The sequence below is a fragment of the Fukomys damarensis genome, unplaced genomic scaffold (assembly GCF_012274545.1).
Source record: "Fukomys damarensis isolate Sample0158 unplaced genomic scaffold, DMR_v1.0_HiC HiC_scaffold_31, whole genome shotgun sequence".
In the NCBI taxonomy this organism is placed as follows: Eukaryota; Metazoa; Chordata; class Mammalia; order Rodentia; family Bathyergidae; genus Fukomys; species Fukomys damarensis.
Window position 1 is genome coordinate 5,703,761 of NW_022900943.1, and position 10,862 is coordinate 5,714,622.

At 38.9% G+C, this 10,862-nt stretch overlaps 1 protein-coding gene across 7 annotated transcripts in view; it reads left to right on the forward strand.

Annotated features, from left to right (window-relative positions):
• The window catches only part of Nfib (nuclear factor I B), a 208,836-nt gene that overhangs the window by 192,430 nt on the left and 5,544 nt on the right, over positions 1-10,862 (forward strand). For 4 of the 7 annotated variants that reach the window (XM_010630968.2, XM_033757672.1, XM_033757667.1 and 1 more), the window contains one exon: positions 2,795-2,883. The exons of the other annotated variants lie outside the window; for them this stretch is intronic. In XM_010630968.2, coding sequence (XP_010629270.1) covers positions 2,795-2,883 — 89 coding nt within the window. The remainder of the gene's footprint in view (positions 1-2,794; positions 2,884-10,862) is intronic. 7 annotated transcript variants of the gene reach the window in all.

Below are 10,862 nucleotides of genomic sequence, written 5' to 3' on the forward strand. Positions count from 1 at the left end.
CCCCGTCTCTTTTCTCTCCCTCTCTCTCTCATCCTTCTCTCTCACTTTCTGTGTGTTTTCTTTTTCCTTTATGGTAACCCCTATTAACTTGGCTCCTAAGTGATAACACACAAGCATGTGGTAAACCAAGGGTATCAGCACTAAGCTACTATGTTCCCAGCCTCCCCCTTTAAAACAAACATAGAAACAAAGAAACAAAACAAAATGGGTCCTTGCTAAGTCAATTAGTTGAGCTTGAAGTTTTGATCTGCTTGCCTCAGCCTTCCAAGAATTGATTTTCTTAGAAATGAGTGTCATGGAAATCTGGTGAATAGGTGATTTTCATCTTAATTATTTGTTTCCCTTACCCATACGATCTCCTTTAAAATCCATTTATTAGATGGTTCATTAATATGAAGCTGCTTTATGCAAAGATGTTTTAAAAATGTGGAGAGAGGCTAGTGCTCAGGTAACCTGGCTCGAGTGGTAACATACAAGCATGAACTATACAAACATTTTAACTTAGAAACTTGAAAATGTTAATAATGCTGGTCCACAATTTAAACAGGAAAATGAACTTAAATTCTATATATACTTTTGGTAGCTGAAAGGAAATTAGTTCAATACTACTTAATATCTTACTAACTTACTTGGCATGAATTATTGCCAAGTATATCTGTTGGTTATTTTGTGTGTGTGTATGTAAGCATATTTTTCCCCATAGGGAGATTTTGATTACATGTATCTTAAAAGATAGGTGAAAAGAACTAGTGTAGTCACTTTTAAGCCCTTTGAGACTATTCTTAGGAAAGAAAAAATCCAAAAATGTGTTTATTTTAAGCTCTCAGCACATGGCCAAAGACAGCCGAGTTGACCTTTTAGGGGTGGTAAACCAAGTGAAGAGACAGAAACACAGAAAGGGAGCAACCTTCATGAGGAAGCAAACCAAGGAACCAGTTCCTGTAAGCACCCTCCGGGGTGGGGAGAAGGAGGTGGGGGACAGAGGGAGAGGGCTCTAGCAGTTGCCTGTTGGACAGTCGGCCGCATTTCTGAGTCTCCTCCAGTCTGAGTTTGAGGGAACTACAGAAGCTACCTTGACACTGATCATTCCCACAGTTGCTGTGAGCACCCTCTCTTCTTGAGAATGCTTAGGGTTCACAGTTGCCACCTTCACTGATAAAAGGAGTGAATGAGTGGTCTTAAGGTGATCCAGAACTGTTTTTAGATTTTTAAAAAACCCTTTCAGAAGCTGTATTTTGAAGGAGACAACTGGTTTATTCCGTTATTGTTAAAAACAAATAACTTGCCCTATCACACTGAACCATATGTGGCCCACTTTGAGAACAGTTGAGTAATCTTGTATATTGCTTCTCATACGCTAATCTGATATACAAACTACCTCTTTGAAATATAAAAGTGTGTCATTTGTTTGACTTAAAACAACCAAGTTTTTTATGCAAGTATTACCATGTTTTAAGAGTACTTATTTTTCTAATTTGTCCACAGATTCCTGACTCTCTTATGACATACCCTGAACAGAACTTACATGTCTGACCAACCATGTGCTTGTCTGTGTATCTGTCTTCAGGAAGGGAATTTTTTAGTTCTTTTCAATTATAAAACTCATTGTTTATCAGTACAGTTAACACATCTTTGAGAAGTTTTAGATTGTATTTCTGAAGGCTGATAGATTTGTGGGGAAATGAGCAAAAGCTATCATTCTGAAACTCCAGAATCATTATTACTTATACAAAGTGCAGAAACTTGTGAATCTGAAAGGAAAAATAAAGACTCCAGATAGCCGCTGTGGCTGGCTTTGGGGACAGATTCTCACTGTCTGCCCTGCCTGCAAGGCCGGTGGGCTCCGCCCTCCGCAGCTGCTGGGGCCTTCAGAGCGGCTGGGGCAGCATCTAGAAGTCTCTTTTCAGTGCAGGATGCAGTTAATTTACAGCCCTGCTATGTAGAGGTTAAAAACCATGATTTTCTAGTGTGTTTTCCCCCCAAAGCCAGATAAGTTTACTTTCTTAAGCATAAAAATAAGCAATATATCTTTTCAATAAATCTGCTAGCACTGTAGGGCAGCTGCTAACCAAACGGAGCTGGAGATAGGGTTACTGGAAGGGGCTTGAAGGGCAGAGCTGGTGACGCGGGATCTGGGAAGAATTTGTTTCAGCTTATAGTCGGTACATTCCTTGCTTTCTGCAGATGTAGTGAAGGATCTTAAGTGCCATTGCTCTGAATTTAAAACGAAGCAGAAAACCTTATCACCTCTTTCCAAACAATGCCACTTTAAGTAGAACAAGAACTGGACACCTTAATGCTTCCATGCCCCAGTTAGGGTGAATGTCTGCAGGGCGGGTCTTTCTGCTCTAAACTGCACGTCTCCTGTTTTGCAAACTGCATGCTTAAAGTTATTGATTATTTTACTCAGTGCAGATGATTTAGTATGTTGCATAGAAAAAAAGCAATTTTGTTTTCTTTCTAAAATATATCTGTTAAACATTAACATTTGCTTTTATTTCAGCTCGATTTGTACTCTAATAATGGCTAATTGTTATGTTCTCAGCACTTGTTTCTCTTGTATGCTTTAATTAATAGAGAAGCGTATTGCAATAGCTTTTTCTTTAAAAAAGTCTAGGAATTTTGCTTTTCAGAGTAAGATTTTCTTTTGCTTTTATTTATTTGTTTTTTTAAGTTGCCTCTTGGGAAAGTAAGGTTAATGCCATATACAGTACTAGTTTGCATGTGTTCATTTAAATACTAAAAACTGCAGTACTGCTCGATCCATATCTGACTGCTAGGTTTCAATTGACAGCTGAGGATTTGTGACTGGACCGTGAATCAAAACGGCAGGCATTTATACCCCAGTACCAGTGAGGATACATTGGGAATTACTTGGCAAAGGTAACATTTTAATTATTTCCAACCCTACACTTACATCGAAAAATTACATGACCTATAGTGTTTGTTTTTAACTAGTTTTACAGAAAATATATGTTACAAACTTAGTTGTCTTGGCTATACCATCCCTGTTCCCCTACCCCTCTTCTTTATTTCTTATGTAAGTGCAACATCAAGTTAATTTGGAACCACAGCTAACTGGTGATTGGAATTTCTGAATACTGTCAAATGTTTGTTTATATTCTCGGTGGGGATGCGGGTGGAATTAGAAAGTTAGACTTTAGGACCTAAAAAATGGGAAGATTTTTTTTCAGCTATCTGAGCATTAAGATGTTGTCTTGTCACAGTATATCTTCTCATTTTGCTTCTTTTCTCTCCTGCTGACTCTAAGCCATTATGCTGTTCATTTATTCATCTATCAAGGAGAAAACACTTGAAAAAAACCTGAAGTTAGTCTATTTAGCTGTTACAGGAAGGCTTCTAAATTCTGGAGTGGGATGATGTTTCGAATCCATAGCTAAGCAAGGACCTTGTTTTAAAGAAACTTTTAATTTCTGACTGTATACTGATGTGGCCCAGAGAGGATCTCCATTATTTGATTGATTTAAAAGTTATTGTACATCTTCATTTTCAAAACCAGTTTGATATTAACTCGTGTTGGTTTTAAAACATAAGTAGCTTCTTCTGTGTTATTTTGACGAGAAACAATTGGGTCAAATTGATAATCAAAGTGAATGGTGTAATCCTATGTAATAAGAGAGAAAAATTGGCCAAGACAGTGAGGTAACCCCTTGAGTCTAATGACAGTAGAGCCAGCGAAATGTCGCAGCCCCTCTGTGATTGCCCCTTCCCTCCAGGAAGGCCCTGTGCTGGTGGGAGAGCTGTAGGGTCTGCTCGTCTGAAAGAAACCGGGAAGAGTAAAGTCTGAAAAAGCAAAGCTTATTACATTTCCACTTTACTCAAGACAGACTTTAAGAAAATTATTCAGATTGTTTTTTAAAATTCAATAACTATTATTTTAACCCTTAAATGATTATGTTATGACTTCTCTTCCTTTTAAAGATTAGTATATCAGCTTTAAAATTAAATACATTTTCACCTATTGTAATTTTTTTTCCCCAAGGTGTATGTATTAGTCCTTTTTTGGAGGGAAAATGCAATATATACTTACAAAAATAAGATAAACTTACTGGAAATATCTTCTTTAAATAATACTAAAGTTAATAGTATTAATTAAACTAAGTGAAAGTATCTTATTTAAAAAGTCTGAATTAATAAGCCTTTAAAAGTTAACTTAGTTGGGTTTGATAATACAATGTTTGCATTTTATTTTATTAAATAACCTTGCTGTATTTGAAGCCCTGCCTATCTCAGAGTGGCGTGTGTGTGTTTGTGTGTGTGTAAGCTTGCCACATTTTTTAGAATTGCAAATCTAATAAAATGTACCAGTGATTTTAAGTGTACTTGAACTTCCAGAAATGTTGGCTACTGGTTGGTATTTACTTAATCTGAAATAGGATAGCACCTCTAAAGTACATTAAAAACCAGGAAGTTGTAAATTATTGGCAATTTAAGATATAGCTAGTAATTTTTTAGTCAAAAAGTGATAACTCTTATTTAGAGCAGAAAGTGGATTGTCAGGGTATCACAGAACACACATGCAAGTGAATGCGTATGTTGATTAAAGTCAGTTATTATGGTGGTGCTGGTCATGCTACTTATCCCCTTCTTGGCAAAAATTGTGGTAATCTGTTTGGAGTCTTAGTAAGTCAAAAAACAGTTCAGAATTTATCAAGATTTCCTTTTCTACTCCCTCCCAGAAATAGTATTTTTAAACATTAGTAAATGAGACAATGTAGACCGGCCCAAATGGTCCATAAAGCTCTTACCAAGGTAGCGTCGTGTTTGTTTCTTCCTTTTTAATCATGACTCAGAAAGCACACAACTCTTTGCACCCTGCTGTTATCTGCTGAGGCTTGGTGTTGGGGTGTGTAACTGCTGTGGTGGACATAGAGAAGCACACAGCTCTGAAATTCAACTGTCACACTCCAAAACAAATATACTCCAGCAAGACAGCAATTTGCTTTGCTTTGTTACCATTTTCAAAATGGACATGAAACCATGTTGCATGACATGAATAAGCCAGGTCTCTGGCACGGTGGCTGTATGCATAATTTATACGTTGTGCCCTATAGTCATTTTTTAAACTTAATGTTTTTTTTTTCTGTACGTATTATATTTAAAAAGGAAATCATTACTGTCTGCAACACTACCACTTTTAAGAGCGACCATAGCCTTCTAAGGTCTTCAGGCACATAGCTGCAGCTCCAGAGTCATTTCACTGAGTTGAAAACATCTGCAGCCCATAGATCTGTCAGCCAGAGAATTAAAATTTGCTTTCAGCATGAAGGAATAGAGAAGATATCACAGGTGACCATTATTGTGTCTATTATTTTTTTGTTTTTAATGAAAGTCAGTCCCTGGAGACCTCATAGGTGAAAAAGGACAGAGCTGAGCGTGTGTTTTGGTTGGCTCTATTTTGGTTGGACTGTTTGTTGTTTGTTGCCATTGCACTTGTCTGTGGCTGTCTCCTCTTCTGATTTATGCCATTGCCCTCTTGAGGGGTTTCCATGTCAGCACTGTTCCATTTGCAGGGGAAAGTGGCAGGGCCCAGGGAGGTGAGCAGGCGCTGTAGTCAAAGGCAGGGGCCCCCACCCTCCCCCCTGCACCTCAGCATGTGAACATTTCCTGAGGAACCAGAGCTGACGCCGGGAAGTGTTCACCGACTGTGGGCCCACAAACCTGCCGGTGTTTTGTTGCTTTGACCTCAGAGTTTTGTGGGCCGTTTTCCTGTGTGCCTCTGTGTGTGTTTGCATGTGTTCTTGTGCTCCTGGTCGGAGGAGCTGTTGCTCTGTGGGAAAATGAAGGGCTCTGCCCACATGGAAGAGTTGCTGGAGTTAACGCAGTGTGTGGTGGAGGCCTCACCTCTGCTTGGGTGAGGATGGGCTGAGCCTGCAGGTGAGGAGCAGGTGACAGGTCCCTGAGTCGAGACTCCCTGTGTGCTTTGTGGCGTTGCGTGGACCAGTTACGTTGTTTTTGTACATGTGAGTTCTGCGGGCATAAACACAGAAGTCAGTTACTCCTCAACCGGCTTTTTTTCTTGAAACTACACCCAGAACCTTGCTGGTGCTATCAAATATGAAAGAGCAATGTAATTGAATGAAAAAGAAAGCTGGAGGACAGTCCAAGAATAATATAAACATAAGTTATTTTAAAACACTGGAGTGAATGCTTTGTGCAAAGAGAAACTGGATTTATTGTTTCATTCTCCCTTCTCCCCCTTCACCCCTTGCAGGAAAATGCAAAGCCACAAGCGAGTGGCTGTATGTGTCTGATGGCTTATATAAACATAGAAGAAGCCTTCAGATGGCTAAAATAAACATGCGCGTGTTACTGATGGATATGTTTACACAAACCATTTGCTCAGCCTCTGAAATAATGAATAAATGAAGATTTTACTGAAATAATTGGAAGGATTTTTGTGTTTCTGCTGATGCCATAATTGAATGGCACCACAGAGACTTTTATCAGCTATTTTCCATGTTACATGTGTTAGCAGTTCCTTTCTGTGAGTTGAATACTTCATTCTGTAGTTACTTTACACATGTTTTTGTAAGAAATTGTCGTTTATTACTGCAATTCTGGAGAGCTGCTTGATTTCCCAAGAGAAATTTAGCAGCCAGTAAAGGTTATTTGGATCTGGCTGGTCAGGAGGGGAGGGCAGAAAGCAAGAGGTAACAGCATTTACTTCAGGCATAGAACTATCTGCATAACACTGCCCTCAACCACTTACCCTTTCCTTTGCTTTGTTCCTGGCATTTTCTTTGTAAAACGAAAGCTCTCAAAAGATTTTATGATGAATACTTAAACAAAAACAGTTTTCAATTTGTGTTGCAAACGGTACGTTGGCACGCACATGTATGTGTCTGTGTGTACTCACAGGTAGGTGTCATGTACGTGATGAGGCCAGTTCATACTTAAGAGTTAACTTTTATTTCAACCTTCGAGTCAGACCCTCTCTGTGAATTCGCTGGGTGAGCGTTTCCTGCTCTCAGTGCGTCACGTTGACACGTAACTACAGTACAACAGCTGGGTTGTTGCTGGAGTTCCTGGGGGAGCTTTGTTCTCAGAGTGCTGAATTTCCTTTTCAGCTGTTAGCCCTAAAGTGTGTTCAGAATGTTCGACTTTTTATACATCATCCTGGACCCCTAGCACCACTCTGGGACCATGGTAGGAATGCTGATAAGAGAGATGAATGGAAGGATCTTTGGTTCAAGGCAAAACTGCAGAAGCCAGAATTGCACGTTACCATTGTCTGATGAGAGCTGCCCAGCAGTGTTGCTCTTTGTACTTGGACATTCGCATGAACAGAATTACTCTCCATTCTCATAGAAATCATTTGCACCTGTTATAAAATCAAAACTAGAAATGTTACCACTCTTAAAAACGATCTTGATATGACTTTAAGACACACCATACCTCTAATTTGGCTGTGGAAAATTTCTTGAGATCTATTGTAGTTTTTGCCTAACTTTGCCCATTTATAAAGAAAGGTTTGTACAACATGCCGTTTCCTTTTTATCTAGGCAAACTCTTCAGAACACTTCCTAAGAAATTAATTGTATTCCAGCCAGACTTGCACGCTGCCATCCCACAGGAAATGGGTCAGCAATCCATTAAGATGCCATTAGATAATCTAATTTGGAACTTAATCTCTAAATTAACCATGCTCCATACTTGAAGCATACTTGAGAGAAAGAAAAAAAGTTTACGTTTGAATCGATAGGGGAGCCGAAGCGTGAAGAAAGCTGTTTGTTTTTTCTGTAGCTGTGGTCACGTCTCAAGCCGTCTGGTAACCAGGAGAAACCAGACATGATGTAATTCCAGATTGAACTTGAACTTCAGGGACTTAGGCTGGGGGAACAAAGGGCCATAGGAATCAATAATGTCCATTTTCCACATGATTATGTTTGGAGCTTTAAGTTAACCTTTACGGAGAAGCAGCAGGATCGGCAGTGTGACCAAAATGAGATGATCCAGAGAGAAGATGTTAGAGGGGAGAAAACAACTCTCCCCGTGATATTTTCTGAGCAGCACTGCAGATTCCAGAAGGATTAGAAAAGTCCCCGCTCTACATTAAAGTGGTGGCCTGTTCAGAGCACTCTGTTCGCTTAGGTAGGACAAACTTAATCTTACGTTTCCTGTCGGATGATTTTTGGCAGCGCAGCTGGAGAGGGAGGAGCGAAGTTCAGAACACTTCCAAGTGTAAACCTTTCTGGTTAACCCTTTGCAACCGAAGGGAGCACACCAGACGCCTACCTGGGCCAAGCTGTTTCCCTAAAGCACTGTGCTTACCTGCGTTATACCCGGAGCAAGTCAGCCCTGGCGGCCCATGGGATGCTCATTAGTTCCCCATTTGTGAGCCTCGTGGTTGCTAGCTCTGTGAATAGGAGTGTAGTAAATTTTTAGGCATATTTAAATAACAAAGCCCATGAAAGAATAAATAGGATCATAAACATAATAAATTATAAAAGAAAAAAGGCAAAAGCTCATTGAAGTTCAAGGAACTGAAGCGAACAAGTGTAGACTATTTGGAGATTGCACCAAGGTACCGTTCTACTCCCTCTTGTTCACTTTGTTTGATGAGAAGGAAGATTTTTGCGCACGTAACAGAGAATAAAAACGCAATATTAAAAAGCCTTCAGTTCCTCAGTTCTTAGTAATTTTACTGATGCCACCAAGTTCTATCGTTAGAGACAGAATCCTGCACATAATGATTTGAAATGAAAATCACTTGTGCAAGAACCTCTTTTGTTTTTTGATAAAGGTTTCATTTTTCTTTAACTGAGCATGATTTTCATTAGTGAAAGGCACTATTTTGAAAGCCACCATTTCTTGTAGGGAATTTTGTCTGCTGTTGAAGAATCACATATGCAAATGAGAAGAGAAGCGGCTCTCCTAACAACAGGCATTGAAAGGAGCACAGGGCTAGACAGGAATACCGACCAGAGGAGGGCTGGGACCAGCGAGGGGCTTCCTCACTCTGGCGTGCGTGGTCTGCGGAGAGAAAATAAGTGCCGTTAGCCTGATAATTCTGTGTAGTTTTCATTGGACAAAACTTCCCACAGCCTCCTAAGTTGTTGTATATGTATGTCTGTGCTATAATTAATTTATAATTAGTCATCTTCATGTTAATTTTCTATCTTTCATCTTTTGGTCTAAGATAGTAAAAAAGACCAAATATATATATATGTATGTATATATATTTATTTATTTTATTTTTTTTAAATATACTTCATTTGGCCCATTGAGGGAAGGAGCTTTTTTTTTTCTTTGTTTCTCATGATAAGGGAAATAAATTTTGTTGCTTTTAAATATATAGATTGCCTTGTTGAAGGCAATCTTCTAGGATTATGTAAAAAAGCTTTCTACTACAAAAGTATAATAATTGTAATGAGCACATTTAATATTTAGCTGGAATGGACCCATTTAGAGTGGTCTTCCTGCCTTGGCTCTTTATTACAGTAAATAATTCACCGGCATATGCCATTATTTTACTTAGAAAAAGCTAGCACTCACACAGGATAAAGTTGATCCTCAATCCAGCATGCCCCTATTACAAAATACATCTGAAACAATTGAATATAAACTAATGAGGTTTGATGGCCTATCATTTGGATATGTTATTTTCAAAACTGTCGGTCCCCAAGGAGTAGCAATAAAGAAGGCTATTTACCTACTTAGTTAAGAAACAAATACGTTTCTCTTTCATTACTGTGAAGTACTATTGCTCGCAGTTAGAATAATTCCACGAGCCACCTGCAGTTTATGATATCTGGTGTTTCCCAGAGAGCCCACAAGAGCACTTTGCAGATCAGGTAAGAGCCAGCCAGGGAGCTTTCTGATACAGATTATTACAAATAGTAATAATCATTAGAAATCATCTTGCATGCAAATAGGATCATTCAGTTGGCAGTAGTGATCCTTAAAAATGGGAGAAATAAATCGAAGAAACCCTTCGTGTACATGTGTGTTTTACTTCCAGTCTAACACCACCTGAACAGGAACTCAAAAGGGAATTATTGACACACAGCCACATCTGTATCTATGTAAAACGAAGGCACATACTGCAGGCAGCTGAAGAGAGACTGCAAAGGGATTTAGAAAGTACGCTTACTTTTGGTGAAGTTTGGACTCAGGACTTTACTTCAGAGGGATTCCAGTGTGTCTAATTGAAACGGGCCTTAACTCACTGACTCTCTGATTTAATTCAGTTACAATATGCATTCTGCTCCAGTAAAAAATAAATAAATAAAGTGTTTTTCACAAAAGATGAGTTAAAATATATGGAGAAGAACACAGACTGTTGGCCCATACCGCTGGCGTTCAAATCCTGGCTCCTACAGCTCAGTAGCATTAGGAGTTGGGACAAGACACTTAAACTGCCCAGCTCCATGTCCTTATCTGTAATATAAGCATCACAAGGACACTCACTCCTTAGTCTGCCATGAGAATTAAAAGCTTTGTAGTGGTAGACCACTCACATAGCACAGTGCCTGGTCAATAATAGCAACTACGGAAGTGTATTCATTCAGTACCTTTTGTGCTGGTTGTTCAAATACTGTTTATTCCTTCCTTGGATCAGAGTGAACATTTTTTCACAGGACTCAATCTGCTACACTTGTGTTTTATTGAAGTAAGAAGCCATTTCATACATACACGTATACAACCCAGAACAGCCTGGCTTCTAACCTGATTAATAATGAGTTAGCAATTAATAACACATGCTTGATTTTTCAGACAAATCTTATGCTTTTTTTTAAAAAAGAGCAATTATTGATTGTACATTTTTGGAGAGATACTAAAACCTATGTGCTAATGTGCTAACAAAATTAGAGTATTTAGATGAAGAAATAAAAACT